This window comes from Mustela erminea, chromosome 8 (genome assembly GCF_009829155.1).
Source record: "Mustela erminea isolate mMusErm1 chromosome 8, mMusErm1.Pri, whole genome shotgun sequence".
NCBI lineage: Eukaryota > Metazoa > Chordata > Mammalia > Carnivora > Mustelidae > Mustela > Mustela erminea.
Window position 1 is genome coordinate 95,019,187 of NC_045621.1, and position 16,448 is coordinate 95,035,634.

At 35.4% G+C, this 16,448-nt stretch overlaps 1 protein-coding gene across 4 annotated transcripts in view; it reads right to left on the bottom strand.

Annotated features, from left to right (window-relative positions):
• Nucleotides 1-16,448, bottom strand: part of RAB3GAP1 (RAB3 GTPase activating protein catalytic subunit 1) — a 113,828-nt gene that overhangs the window by 24,778 nt on the left and 72,602 nt on the right. For all 4 annotated transcript variants that reach the window (XM_032354077.1, XM_032354076.1, XM_032354078.1 and 1 more), the window contains 6 exons: nt 15,934-16,103; nt 14,026-14,115; nt 11,706-11,878; nt 10,417-10,471; nt 9,819-10,178; nt 136-273 (listed from right to left, as the gene is read on the bottom strand). In XM_032354077.1, coding sequence (XP_032209968.1) covers nt 136-273; nt 9,819-10,178; nt 10,417-10,471; nt 11,706-11,878; nt 14,026-14,115; nt 15,934-16,103 — 986 coding nt within the window. The remainder of the gene's footprint in view (nt 1-135; nt 274-9,818; nt 10,179-10,416; nt 10,472-11,705; nt 11,879-14,025; nt 14,116-15,933; nt 16,104-16,448) is intronic.

Genomic DNA, 16,448 nt, shown 5'->3' on the forward strand with positions numbered 1-16,448 from the left:
GTTGTAACTACTAAGAAATCAAAACGTTTAATAAAAAGGACATTCAGGCCTTCACACCACTTTAGAGAGTGACTTTCACAGCTTTATCCCAAAATAGCTCAAAATAGACTCTCAAGCTCTGCCAGTGTGACCCACCTTAAAAGACTCCATATCTGAAAGCAGACAGGCACTCTGCATGCGTGCTCGGAGGTGAGCCCCTTCTGCTGATGTACCTAATTTAGCCAGAACCTCCGACTGCTCTTCTAGCAGATCTTCTGTCATAGGTGCTGGTTCCTGTGAAGCACAAAAGGACAAACCTCATGAATAGCTTTTTTTTTTTTTTTAGAAAAAGCAGAACTATAAAAATAGAATAAAGACAACAATTATATCAGCTCTAGCAGTCACAAGATCTGTATTTAAAAGAATTTAGAGAAATTCCAAGTTTTTTGGAACCCACATAAAAAATTAATGAATTAATAATAGATATGACTTTCAGGACCCCCCCCCCCCCAACAAATAAGATTATCATGTCTTCCTCGACAGGATTAATAAAAGAGAGAGGAATCTGGGTGCACTGAACATTTTCCTGCCTCTTAACTGTAAGAAGTGAAGTCTTAATGATATGCTTATATATGCCATCGCAGTTCAACCAGGCTTTTGTTGTAACTCATAAGAGAAAAAAATTTGATGAATACAAAAATTAAAATAAAGGCAAATTAACTGAATCCCAATTAAAGACCCCAAATAACTAAGTTTTATGTTGAAAAAGCTGCTTTGAGTATAGGTTCCAAAAATATTCTAATTACTAATTCCCACAAGAAGTTTTTGGACTTTTATTTTGAGAATCAGAGACATTATAGATTTTAATGGTAACCCCAAATAAAAAAGAAGCTAAGGCAAACCTAAAGGAAGACACAACTATAGAATCATTCTGAACATTCCAAGCTGTTCAAAGGCTCTTAGGAAAGTTCTCTAAGAACTGATTCCATTAGATTTTATATCTGAAATATGAAGCACTCAACAATTCAAAGACTAACCAAACAAAACTTGCCTGCTTGATTGTTAACGCCAAAAAAAAAAAAAAAAAAATCAACTTTTCTATTCCTAGATAGTAACATAAAGCCCAATAGAAATAACTTTTCAGGGGCGCCTGGGTGGCTCAGTGGGTTAAGCCGCTGCCTTCGGCTCAGGTCATGATCTCAGGGTCCTGGGATCGAGCCCCGCATCGGGCTCTCTGCTCAGCAGGGAGCCTGCTTCCTCCTCTCTCTCTGCCTGCCTCTCTGCCTGCTTGTGATCTCTCTGTCAAATAAATAAATAAAATCTTTAAAAAAAATTAAAAAATAAAAAAAAAGAAATAACTTTTCAGAGCATCTTCCCAATAAATACATTCCTTCTAGATTTTAAGAGCTTACTATAAAGCAGGGTTTTAGAGCCCCAGCACTAGTGACATTTTAGACAGAATAATTCTTTGTGGTGAGCCTGTCCTATGCATTGTAGGATGTTTAGCAGCGTCTACTGCCTCTACCTTTTAGAGGGCTATTATCACTATTCCACCTCACAACAATCACAAGTGTTTCCTGACATTACCAAATATCCCTGGGGGCCAAAAATCACTCCCCAGTTGAGAACCACTGCCACAAATATAAATAATTTTCACAAATATCTGTCAAAAATAAATTAAGAGCATGGTAAAGCTATGGCATTCAAAACACAAAACAAAAAACAAAAGAAAATAACTTTTCTTCTACTATCCTCATTTTTGAAACAAACCTAAATTGGGCACTTTCACACACTGCTGAAGAGAACATAATGTATAAACTTTTCTAGATGACAATCAGGGAATCAATACACAGCATTAATGATCATGCTCTCTGACCCAATAATCCACTTCTAGAAACAGCACCACAGGATTACTTATAATAGTGCGATAAATGGAAAGAATCTCAATGTACAATAATAGGAAAATTGTTTGATAATTGAAAAATTGAAAGAAACTGCTCTACCAGTGATCATCTGTGGATTATAGAATCACGAATTTTTGTTTTATGTAAAATGAACATGCATCACATTTAAAGTCTCACACTGATACTCAGGGTTGAATAATCATAGGTAAGGCAATATGACACAGTGGTTAAGAGCTTGGGCTCTAGAAATAACATGCCTATGTTTGAATCCCAGCTCTAGGAACCCGGACAATCACTCAAGCTCTCTGTGACTCTTTCTTGTGAAGAAAAAATCCTGGCACATATTCAATAAATGTTAGCTAGCAATTGGAAACAAAATAGTTAGGTTTTAATTATAACCTCCCACTGATATCAAATACCACAAATTAAAAAATTATATGAACAAGAGCAGAGGCCTTCAGTCTCTTCATTAGGAAGGAGCTACTTTTCATTGTCCCATAGCCCTGAAATCTCAGGATGGCAAGAAAGGAACAAGACATTGAAAAGATACTGATACCCCTCCCACCTGGAAATCTCGAGCCAACTCTAAGTAAAGAACAGATTACAAGGAATATAATCAGCAAGTAGCCCGAGGACCATACACTTTCATATCTACCACTTCTAAATATGCCCAAAGCTTTCTCAATATACATCATCTCATATGATCATGGAGAGGAGGTCAGAGCATTCCACAACTGATGAAACTCAGGTACAGAGATAAGTGACCTAGCCAAAATCAAGTGGCAAAACTCAAGTGTCAAACTGAACACACAATCTCAGACATCCATCTGAGGCTGACTTTGAGAACTACTAATTTGGTTCAATCCACTAGTTAAGGACTCTTGCTCTAAGAGATCTAGCTCTGCCTCCAGAATATTAGGTAAAGTCTTTGAGCTTTTCCTAGCCATAAATTTTAGGTTGAACTATGTCTATAAGAAAGAACTATGAAAGTGTGCTTTAATTCCTACGAAGCAAGGATCTATATAAAGTTTTATTTGTGTGTGTGTGAAGTGGGCAACTGATTAATGGCACATTTTAAGATAACTTTGTGAAATTTTAACTGTTTTAACTGAGATCATTTTGAACTCCAACCATTTATGTAAAATACACATACAATGATTATAATTTAAGTGAGATTAACTTTAAAGTAAGAAAGTAAAATAGACTAAAAATCTGCCCTGATTTGTAACTTTAAAGTAAGAAAGTAAAATAGACTAAAAATCTGCCCTGATTTGCCTAAACAAATCAGGCCTAAACGTAAAATATAAAAATGAATTTTTAAACACATAGAATGTATGTTGAGAAAAAAAAGTTTAAATTATTCCAGATTTATATAATAAATTTGAATATAGAAAATGAATCATCTAAAATGAATGAGGGGGGTACAGCCTTTTAAAAAGAAATAATGCCTGAGCTTCCAGAAAAACTTTCCTGGAATCTTCATTAACCCAATCAAACCAAGACAACATAGATGTAACTAGATCATTAAATATAAGGAATACTGTTATGAAAACTTGGAAAGAGAAAGATAAAATAAATTAACCTTTGCTGGATACTTACATGCCAAATGCTTTTAAACATATGTGGTTTAATCCTTAACAGCCCAGAGTAATACAAACTACTACTGGCTTTTAAAATATTTAATATTTGATTATTAAACAAATAAACAGGGTTTTGAACTGGAGATATGACAGAGGAGAAAGACTTTTCTTCTGTCAATCACTGATCACAGAACCACTTAACTTTTTTAACCACTTTTGTGAAGTATAATTGACACAGAGTAATTTAAAAGGTACATCTGATGAGTATACACCCATGAAACAATCACCAAAATCTAAATAATGAATATATCCATTACTCCTCAAAGTTTCCTTATGAAAAATGAATGGATTAACAAACTATGGTGTATCCATGCAATGGAACACTACTAAGCAATACAAATGAATGAACCATTGATATAACAACAATATGTCTGAATCTCAAAATAATTATGCTGATAGAATTCCTATACACACAAAATAAAAATGAATAAAATTTACACAAAATTCTAAAAAATGCAAACCAACCTATTATTTTTATTAGAGATCAAAACAAGTCTCAGAAAGAAAACACAGCTTGTACTAGCAATACTGTTTATTAAGTGGTGTGCCAGAATATAAATCTAGTTCTGGTAGATTCCAAAACCAATGTCTATACCACAAGACCTCAATGCCAACTGCATGCTCCCATACAAAATTAGATTAACTATACACTTGTTCTATAGTATTAGAGTATTCTTTCCTGATACTAAAATTTAATAATGAAATACCTATGAAATATAATTTACTTTTAAAAGGATATAATGAACAAAAAGCATACAGCCTGTCAAACAAAAAAAACTAACCTTGTAAATGATAGCCACCTGGCATAAAACTGTGTAAGCATGGATAAGAGAGTTATTATCAAACAAAAATCCCAATATCCAACTGCATAATTATTGAAATTAATCAACCCATTTTAAAATATATAAACTGCTGGGGTGCCTGGGTGGCTCAGTGGGTTAAAACCTCTGCCTTTGGCTCGGGTCATGATCCCAGGGTCCTGGGATCAAGCCCCACACTGGGTTCTCTGCTCAGCGGGGAGCCTGCTTCCTCCTCTCTCTCTCTCTCTCTCTCTCTCTCTCTGCCTGCCTCTCTGGTTACTTGTGATCTCTGTCCAATAAATAAATAAAATCTAAAAAAAATATATACAAACTGCTTACAAACTTTTAAGTAAATCCTTGCATCCTGAGAAGCAATACTAGCCACTTATGTCTTATAAGAAAAAGTGCTCAGAAGAATAAAAGCTAAAAACTGAGTGCTTACTGTGTACTAAACAATGTTCACTTATTATGTGCTGTTTCCCTTAAAATTCACGATTAGCTTAATGATAAACTCAATATGCAGAAAAGCTCTGGATAAAATATAACACCTGTTCATGATAAAAACCCTCAAAAACTAGGAATAGAAAAGAACTTCCTTAATATGATAAATGATAACAACATCAGATACACTCAACGATTATTATATGTTTTCCTCCTGAAATTGAGAGCAAGAGCAGGTATCCAAACATTAATCAACACAGTACTGGTGGTCCAGTACAATAAAGTATGAAAAAGAATTAAGAAGTATAAAGGTTAGAAAATCAAAATTCAAATTGTCTATGTTAACAGACAGCATGAGTATATATACAGAAAGCTCCAAATAATCTACAAACTGCTGGAAATAATATGTAAATGTGCTAAGATTGCTACATCCAAAGTCTGTATGCAAAAATCAACTGTTTCTACATTTCGGGGGGGAAAATTTCAATGGAATTTTTTAAATGCCATTTATAACATTTAAGAAATAATGAAGACTATGAATTAAATCTAATAAAAGATGTGCAAAACCTCTACATTGAAAACTATAAATCACTGATAAGGGAAAGTAAAAGAAACCTTAAATAAAATGAAAGGTATTTCATGGTCATGGGACTCAAAATAGTTAAGAGGTCAATTCCCCCTAAATTAATTTGTAAATTCAATGCAATATAGAATAAAAATCCCAGCAGGATTATTTTGTACTGTGAAAAATGACAAGCTGATTCTCAAATTTACATAAAAATGCAATGGACAGCCATGATAATCTTGAAGAACAAAGTTAAAAGATTTATACCACAAGACAGAAAGACTGTAAGTTACAGTAATATAGTACCTTATTGGTACAAGGATAGAGAGTAGTGGAGAGAATAAATAGTCCAGACATAGACCAAAACACATAAGATACATGATTTACAACAAAGACACTACTGCCATTCTGTGGGAAAAAGCAGTTCTTTTGAATAATGGTGTTGGAACATAATTATATATCCTTACAGAGAAAAGACAATCAGCCTTTTCCTCATACCAAACACAGTCAATCTGAGGTGGGTCACAAATATAAATGCAATAAGTAAAACAATAAAGCTTCCAGAAGGAAACATAAGAGACTATCTCCAGGACACTAGGGTAGAAAAAGATTTCTTAATAGGGAGACAAAGCACTATGCACATAAGAAGAACACTGACAACTCAGACTTTATTAAAATTAAGAATGTCTATTCAACAAAAGGCATCATTAAGAAAATGAATACACAAGCCATAGATTGGAGAAGTTATCTATAATACATATATCTGGCTAAAAACTCACACAAAATACATGAAGAAACAAAGCAAAACAATACAAAAAAAAACCCAACTTTTAAAAAATAGGCAAAGATTCTGAATAAGTACTTCACCAAGGAAATATCCAAATGGACAATATATAAAATATAATAATGAAAATGTATTCAGGACCATCACTCACCAGGGAAATGTAAAAACATGAGATACTACTACATACCCACCAAAAGGCCAAAAATTAAAATGACTGAAATAGTCAAACATTCATAGAAGACTCAACATAGCAGACTTCAGACTGCTAGCCTCTGAAAGGCCTGTTTGCAAAGTTGACCCTCTGTTGGCATCTAGAAACTTGGATTCTGACAGGGTCCCCACCATACTCAGAACTGATAAAAATGGCACAATGTGCCTAAATTATTTGTGCAAACGATATGGTTTATGCTGAACACCTGTTTTCCTTCCAGTAATCTGGAATTAAGGTACATGCTAGGTGAAGGGTGCCAATGTGACCAGCCCCCCAAGTAAAACCTCGGAGCACCGGCCCTCTAAAAACTCCCTCTGGTAGACAACATTTCACATGCAATCATAATTTACTGCTGGAGTGAGAATTAGGCATATCCTGTGTGACCAAACTAGGAGAGGACTCTTAGAAGTCTGTATGATATCTTCCAAACTTTGTCCCACGGGCCACTTCCTACTCCTGATTTTGCTTTGTATCCTTTTACTATAATAAATTATAGCTATGAGCACAACTATATGCTGAGTCCTATGAGTCCTCCTAGGAAATCATCAAACCTGGGACTGGTGACACACCAAATGTTAGGGATTATGTGGAATCAACAACAATTGTTATACACTGTTGGAGGGAATATATAAACTATTCAACCACTCTGGGAAACCATGTGGCAATATCTACTAAAACAAGAACATATTTCTACCATATGGCAAAAACCATTCTACTCTTAGAAATGTATCTAAAAGAAAATGAGTGTCTACATTCATCAAAAGACACTTAAAAGAATGTTCATGTATTTGTAATAGCTCAAACTATAAACAACTCAAATTCCATCAGCAGGTGAATGGATGAGCAAACTATGGCATGTTCACATAACAGAATACTATAAAGTAATAAAACACACACACACACAAATAACGACTCATGTGACAACATGGAAGAATCTCACACATGGTAGTTTTAAAAAGGCTCAATGCAAGAGTAAGAAATGCATGACTGCCTTTATATACAAAAGAGTAAACAGAACATAATTGCATGTATGAGATTCAAAAACTGACAAAATTAACCTATGGTGATAAAGTCAGAAAAAACTTACCTGGAGGGGAGTACTGGGTTATGCTATCCAATATACCAGACTATTTAAATTTAAGTAAATTTAGTAAATTAAAAAAAAATTCAGTTCCTCAGTTGCATTAGCCACCCTTCAGCACTCAATGGCTACAAATGGGTAATAGCTATAGTACTGGACAGGACAGACAGAAAATGTCCATTTCTGTTTTCACAGAAACTTCTATTGATCAGTATTGTTCTAGGATGATGGGAATTTTCCACATCATGATCTGGATGGCAGCTACCTGAGTTTTCAAAAATGAAAAAGCTCACCAGCAGTAGCTCCAAGGTTTGTACACTTTATAAATAGTTTATAAATCAATAAATAAGCAAATGTCTTTTAAATGACAGGAGAAAACATGTACAACATATATAACAAAGAATCTATATCTAAAATATGAAGGACTAATATAAATAAGCAAGAACAGGTCAGCAACCTAAAGGAAAACTGACAGGGAAGTCAAAGAAAAAGATGGCCAATAAATGTACTAAATGATGCTTAAGTTCATAACAAATCAGAGAAAACAATCTAAAACATAGAGATACTACTCTTGTCCATTATACTGGTAAAAATTTACATGACTGGTAACATCAATTACTTATAAAAAATTAAATAAAATATGAATATAAGTTCCAGGAGTACAAGAACCTTACTGTCTACTGCTAAATCTACAAGTTCTAGAAGAGTGGTTGGCATATATTAGGCACTCAATACAGGTTTGGGTGAGAAAGGAACTGAGAAAGGGAAGTTGAGTAAAGAACAGTATTCCCTCACTTCTATATATGCACCAGTGACCAGAGTATTAAAAAGGCACAGCCTTTTTGAACAGGAATTTTGTAATTTGTGTATCTGCTTATCTAGCAAATCCTTTTCTTATCTTCTTCCTTAAGAAAAATTCATATGTGGGAGTGCTTGGGTGGCTCAGCCAATTAAGCATTAGCCTTTGGCTCAGGTCATGATCCCAGAGTCCTTGGATCAAGGCCCATATCAGGCTCGCGGCTCAGCGGGGAGTCTGCTCTCCCTCTCATTCTCCCTCTGTGCACTCTCTCTTTCTCTCTCTCAAATAAATAGTCTTTATTTTTTTAAAAGATTTTATTTATCCATTGGACAGACAGTAGTAGGAGACACAAGTAGGCAGAGAGGCAGGCAGAGAGAGAGGAAGGGAAGCAGGCTCCCCGCCGAGCAGAGAGCCCGATGCGGGGCTTGATCCCAGGACCTTGGGATCATGACCTGAGCCAAAGGCAGAGGCTTTAACCCACTGAGCCACCCAGGAGCCCCTAAATAAAATCTTTAAAGAAAAATTATTCCAGTGTGAACACAGAATATGTGAAAAACTGCAAGAGTTTGTACTGTAGCACTATAATAGCAAAAACTAGCAAATAACATACCATGCATTAAGAAGGGAATGGTGAAATAAACTATGCCTCTTCTTCCCCATGAAATATTATGCAGCAATTAAAAAGGAATAAACTAGACCTACATGTAATGACATGGAAAGATCTCCAAGACATACTAGGTTAAACAAAAAGTTGTACAACAATGCATACAATTAAAAACAAAAAAGAGGCGCCTGGGTGCCACAGTTGGTTGAGCTTCTGACTCTTGGTTTCATCTCTGGTCATGATCTCAGGGTTTTAAGATCGAGCTGAGTGATGAGAGTCGGCTTCCTCCCTCTTCCTCTGCCCCTCCCCACTACTATCCTTCTCTCTCTAAAATAAATAAAATCTCAAAAAAACAAAGTCCAGACCAAAAAAATCCACAAACTATGTATCTTATGTATACACATATATATACAGCAATATATAGCAATATATAGTAACAGATATAAGGAATTATAACCCAAACCAGTAACAATGGCTACTTCTAAAAATGTGAGCTACTAGTGAGTAGTGGCTTTTACTTTTTCTAGATTGAGTTATTCACAATAAAATGTATTCACATACTTATGTAAAAATAACCCAGTGGAACTACTGTTCTTGCTTAGGTGTTAAACTGTTGTTGTTCTACTTCCTAATGGTGTAAAGTGGCTTCGAACTGTATTTTTGAACAGACAAAACTAATCAAAGAAATTAAAGGGTTTTTACTTTTGTTCCTTCTCTATTTGGGGGTTTTGTTTCTTAAACACCTCTGTATTTACCACTCATTTTAAGAAATAACATATCACCTTAACCATGATGAAGTACTATCTACTCTAACTTTAAAACACTTCTCAATTTCAGAAATGATAATACCTGAAAGCCCCAATAGTTTATTTAGATTTGAAATCTTAGATCTTTGAACATAGCTTATTTAAAGAATTGCTCCTACCCAAAGCAATCATTCCCTACTAGGATGAAGATAAAAACAACAAAATAAAAACAATTAAAACTTAAAGAGTCAATCCATATCCTACCTGGGTCACTGGAATATAGAGAGGTTCTCCATTATGTAGCAGTGTGAGCTTTCCATGCTGATATAGTCGTCCTTCTGGTTTTAAGCTTGTCATCTCCTTAGGCCCTCCTTTCTTGGCACTCTCTTGTCCGTTTCCCTTAAGTTCTTCAGTATCACTTAGGCATTCAAAAAATTCTTCTTCACTGTCACTCCAAGAATCCCAAGATTTTCCTACCTCTCCCTTTTCCTTATCCATATCTTTTAGATTATCTGGCCCCAGCTGGTCTCCAGCTTTTCCAGCATCCCCTGGATGCATATCTGAAGTATTTGTCTTTCTCCCCTCATCACGGGCCTTCTTTCTTTCAATACAACAATTTAACATCTTAAAAAAACAGAAATAACATTTAAATTAGTTAGGTAAAATAAAAATCTATCCACTTCCTCAATATTTAATTTGCCTTCTCCAACCCTTCCCTGGACCCTGTTGTGAATGACAGTGACTACAAGTAACCTACAGCAGCATGATGAGACTAGCCTACAATTCATTACTATATTTAGTATTAGAATAAACTCCAATAAATTAAGACCATATTTAGACACTGTCATTGGGAAATCTTTACCTGTAGTTTCTGATGTAGTAAACAACATCTTAGATCTGGGGGTCCGCTTGCTAATCTATCAAATAAAGCAGTGGGAAAAGTTTTAGTAAAATGGCTCCAAGTATGCGAATTTCTTATATGGCTACAAATTTCAGCCATTTGGTAAGAAATCAAAACTAGATTTCAATAGGTAGGATAACTAAGATGGGGCAAATAAGAATAAGAAATCAAAACTTATTTTATCCTCCTTGTACACCAACAGCAAATATATTTTTCAAAGCATAAAAGCAAAGTAGTAACAGCTCTCAAGTTAAGGGAAACTTAAAATGAACAAATGTCTCTAAATCCACCCCAGGGAGTAGCTAGTATACAGTATTTCATACCATACAAAACAGATTAGATTACATATTCAGTTCTCAATTATTACAGTGGGTTCTCAATATTAAAAAACATTCATTTTCACCTCTCTTTTGCCAAGAGGAGCCTCTAGTTCTAAACCACTAAATTCCCCAAAATTGGCCAAGAGATAATCCAGCTAAGCAGAGACTGGCAAATGAAACAGAAGTAAATATTTTCCGCTCAATCACCAATTTATATTACTAACATCATAATTCTGCCTTAATATATGTAGATGAGCAGTAACTTATGCATTATTTAAATACATGGGAACTAAACTCTTCTACTGCATTAAGTGAAATGTCAACATAAATTCCCCCCAAAAATTACAGATAATATTGAGTATCTGAACTTACAAACTCTAAAATAGTTTTCTCTTCAACTACAATACGTTCACACACACACACAAAAAAGAATTTATGTTCACTACAAAAGACTTAGAAAAATATATAAATGTATAAAGGACAAAAAGAAATATAATTTTACACCTGGGAAAAACTGTTCACATTTGGCTTTATTTCTTCCCCATTATGTTTCTATAAATATAGATCAGCAAAACTGAAAGCACTTGGTATACAAAATACTATATTCTACTTTACTACCAATATTATGATCATTTTCTCTGTTACTAGAGATTCTTGAAAACAACAACAACATGTAATGGAGCCATTAACTTTCCACTGTAGACATAAATCATGATTTACACCATTCTTTTATGTTTGTACTTAGGCTGCAATACCTTTTTTCCCCTATTATAAATTTGCTACAATGAACACCTTTGAGTATAAATCATGTCCAAAGTTTATTAACACTTTCTTAGGGTGGATTTCCTAGAAGAGAAAAATTAATGGGTCAAAAGACTAATTACACTAAACAAAAAACCTACATATACAAACGAAAACTGAAATTTTTACCCTGGAATCAGAAAATTGTTTTCCCATCTGAAACGCATTTCAAGAACAAATTCCTGCCAGAGGTGTGCCACTCCTTTTAATCCTCCATGGTAGAAATTGATCATACAAAGACACAAAGCCAATTTATATGTTAAACTGTCAGATGGTGCAGATTTGAACTGATTGTAGAGATTCTGGATTTAACAAAACAGAAACAAAGCAAAACTTTTTAACAATGTATTTGCAGGGGCAGCTGGGTGACTCAGTGGATTAAGCCTCTGCCTTCAGCTCAGGTCATGATCTCAGGGTCCTGGGATCCAGCCCTGCATCGGGATCTCTGCTCAGCAGGGAGCCTGCTCCCCCCCCCCCCCGCCTGCCTCTCTGCCTACTTGTGATCTCTGCCTCTCTGTCAAATAAATAAATAAAATCTTAAAAAAAAAAAAATTTCCAGGTATAATCAAAAACTGTGGGGGGGGGGGGGTGTGCCTGGATGGCTCAGTGGGTTAAGCCGCTGCCTTCAGCTCAGGTCATGATCCCAGCATCCTGGGATCGAGCCCCGCATCGGGCCCTCTGCTCATCAGGGAGCCTGCTTCCCTCTCTCTCACTCTTTGCCTGCCTCTCTGCCTACTTGTGATCTCTCTCTGTCAAATAAATAAATTAAAAAAAAAAAAAAAAACTGTGTGGGGGGAGATATTAATACCAAAATTAACCTAGTCTACAAAACTACCTTTTATTAAAAGCTTAATACATTACTATCTAAATTGTTCTTAGGCAGTACCGTGTTTTCAAAATTTCTGCAAGGATCAAAAGACTGATGCTACAGTTTAGAAAAACTAAAGTTACAACTTTCAATTTCTTCTGTAGGAGCTTCAAGATGTATTCCAAATATGCTTTTGTAATTTTCTTAAAAAAGTTTTATTTATTTGGGAGAGAGAGCACATACATGTGTGAACATGAGTGTGGAGGAAGGGGGAAAGAAGGAGAGGGAGAAGCAAACTCTCTACTGAGCAGAACACAGGACGTGGGGCTCCTTCTCAGAACCCCCAGGATCATGACCTGAGCTGAAGGCAGATGCAACTCATCCACACAGGCACCCCTTAAAATCTTTTAATTATGAGTATACACTTATTATCAAAATCAGAAACATAAAGTCAGAACTATATAAACTGAAAATATAAAGCCTCTGCTTTTCCTTATTTCATGAAATCCACTTCCCAAAGTAACGACTGAAAATAGTTTGATTTATCTCTATGCCTGTCTCTTAAACATCTCATTTCTCAATTTATTAAAGACCTAGATAAGGAACATGTGAAAATTTTGCTTCATTTTACACATTTTATTTCATTAGTGTTCCACTGTCTGATTTTGAAATATAGAGAAGAAACAATGGCAAAACATCAATTTGATAATTGTATAAAAAAGTCTAAAATGAGGGAAATCCTACAATCATACACAATATACTTATTTTTTCACTGTTTCCAGAAAAGTTTTTGCCACTCAAAATACATATGTATGGTCAATGTATCATAATTTGAGTGGAGGCCATGATCTCTACTCAAGCTTTCCTAAGGCGGTTTTTTTTTTAACTTTTTTTTTTCCCCAGATTTTATTTATTTATTTGACAGAGAGAGATCATAAGTAGGCAGAGAGTCAGGCAGAGAGAGAAGAAGGGAAGCATTCTCCCGCTGAGCAGAGAGCCCGATGCGGGGCTCAATCCCATGACCCTGGGATCATGACCCGAGCCAAAGGCAGAGGCTTTAACCCACTGAGCCACCCAGGTGCTCCTCCAAGGTGATTTTTAAAATAAAAAGATCCTTGAGGAGCCTGGGGTGATTCAGTAGGTAAAGTGGCCAATTCCTTTTTTTTATTTGAGAGAGGGAAAGAGAGAGAGAGAGAGTGCATGAGCAAGCAGAAGAGACAGGGGCAGAGGGAAAAGCAGACTCCCTGTTAAGCAGGGAGCCTGATGTGGAGCTCGATCTCAGGACCTTGGGATCAAGACCTGAGACAAAGGCAGATGCTTAACCAACTGAGCCACCCAGGCACCCCAAAGTAGCCAACTCTTCATTTTCACTGAGGTCATGATCTCAAGACCCTGGGATGGAGCTCTGCATGGGCTCTGTGCTCAGCAGAGAGTCTGCTTGAAGATTCTCTCTCCCTCTGCCCTCTATGCCCCCGTCACCTGGTCATATGAGTATGCTCTCTCTCAAATAAATAAATAAATATTTTTAAAAATTAAATTAAATTAAAAAATAAAAAGTCCTTATGCTACTAAACTAGCAATATAGTAACCCCTTAGAAATTCAATGCATTTTAAATATTTTAATATTGAACTCCAACTTACATAATCTTCACTCCCTGATATAGGATTATTGTTGTCTGTGGAAGAACTTCCATCTAAAGGTTTCTCAGAAGCAGCATCAGGGAATAAGAACTTAGGGAGAAAAAAAAATAACCACATTTCAGCCAAAGTTCCTACTTTGTTAATATTCATAATCCATATAAACACCATTTTATTTTTTCATGGTTTTGCTATTAAAACAATGGCAATGTGCTTATAGTAGCGGCCAGTGGGTTCTACACTTTATCAAACATTTTGCGTTTCTTTGGAAATATGGAGTTTCAGTGATAAGCCAATTTTAGAAATCAGAGATTTTTCTTAAAACCACCTGGTTTTGTAGACTAATAAACAAAGCAAAACCAAAATCTCTTCACTACTATCCATGGTCATTAAATTTCTGAAAAAATATTACACAAAACCTAAGAGAACAATTTTAAATATGCATATATCCATGAGGCTCTATGAAGTTATATAGTTCATTATATTAAGAATATGATATGTAAGACCAAAACTTAACGAGATACCCCTAGAAAGTGGAAAGTAGTCTAAACCTGTAATGACCAGTTCATCTTTTCCATGTGGTTCCTGTTTATGTGTGTGTAAAAATGACAAAAAAAAAAAAAAATCCAGTGTCTATAATAATTAGAATAAAATCTCTAAGGATATATTTTTAAGAAGGAGCCTTTCCAGGATGGTTGGGTTGCTCAGTCAGGTAAGCAGCTGACTCTTGGTCCTGATCTCAGGGTTGTGGGTTCAGGCCCTGCATTTGGCTTCCCAGCATGGAATCTCCTTTTAAAAAAAAAAAAAGAAGGGGCCTTCTCTGCAGAAATTTATTTTCAGTCCTTTTATCACTGTTCTTCCCAAGTGTTTTGTTGTACTGCTGACTTGTGATTCCTTCTACTACACATACTATGCCACATATTACAGGAGACTTTTTTAAATTTAGAGGAACTACTCTGTACCAACCCCCACTACTAGGTACACTTACAATTAATATCCTAATCTAAAACCACTGTGTAAGGTAAATATTACTGCCCATTTCTTACAAATATACAAGCTTAAAATCTGGTTAGGGGTCTTATTCAGTTAATGACTGGGATGACATTAACATCAAGTTTCGAAGCCCAATATTTTTTTCATTGCACTACTAAAAGGTTGTTTCCAAGACTGTCTTAATGCACAAATTGCAAAAATATGATTATACCTACAATTACAGTAAGAATAGCCATCATTTACCAGAGGCCTATTATGTACACGGCAGTTTAATAGATGGTCCTTTCATCCTCCAAACGATCTAACAGGGTTTTATTAGTTTCATTTATAGATGACAAAACTGAAATTAAATGACCTACTCAAAATGGTACAGTAAGTCAGGATTAACCATGGTGTGTGTGGTTCCCAGGCTGGGCCTATTCCACCACTCTATACCTAGAAGACACCTTAGCTCTTTCTAGTACTTACCATAAAGCTTTCCCCAGACTTTTGTGAAATGAAGCTTTCAAAAATCTAGTTCTGATGTTGACCTTATGCTTAAAATAATATTAAACTGCAAGATGAAGCCCAGCGTTTCAGCACTGTTCCTCTGTTCCTAAAACCTTCTCTTCACAATGCAACTCAAAGGACACTTTATGACACCTTTACGATCTAATTCCCACTGCCCAGACAGAGACAGACACATCCTCTGCTGTGTTCTTACAGCCATTTTGCCAGACTACTCCCATGCAACATGGTATTGTTAACTATGGTTTACTTTCCTTCTTCCTATTAAACTAGTGGGAATTTTCTGAATGTGGAGACTTTGTTTTACTCATTTTATATTCCCAATCCAGTGCCTGCCACATAGAAGGGACCAGACAGATAATGAATAAATGAGTATGCATACAGATATAGAAAGATACTACATTTAGTTACCAAGAGAATCGTATTGAGCACATCATTATTCAGTGGTGACTCTTCTACACCTCTGTGTTTTCGTATTTTCTTCTTTGCAGTGTGCACCATATTTGAAACTGATAATTTATGAATTGGAACTGGTGCTGGCTCTGTCAACTTTGACAAAGCATGAGTTATATCAGCAATTTCTATAAAAAGAATAGAAATGAAGAGAAATTGTATTACAATCTTAGCAAGTTAAAATGATGAGTAAACTGTTGATTGTATAAAATATTTTAGTTACTCTTTTCACTGAATTATATGGCCTCAGAATTATAAAATTGTAAGACACATATTCAGCTTTATATGCATCCATAATGACAAAGGTATAACACAAATTATTTCTCTCTAGAAGTTTAAAAATAAACCTCTAAAACCCTGCTTTTCAAAATATCTTACATTTTTGGTAGAAAGCCCTTATTAAATGTGCATAATTTTTAAGCTCAGAGTATAGCCTGGAGAGAAATGGTAGCACTCTAGTCCATCAAAACTTG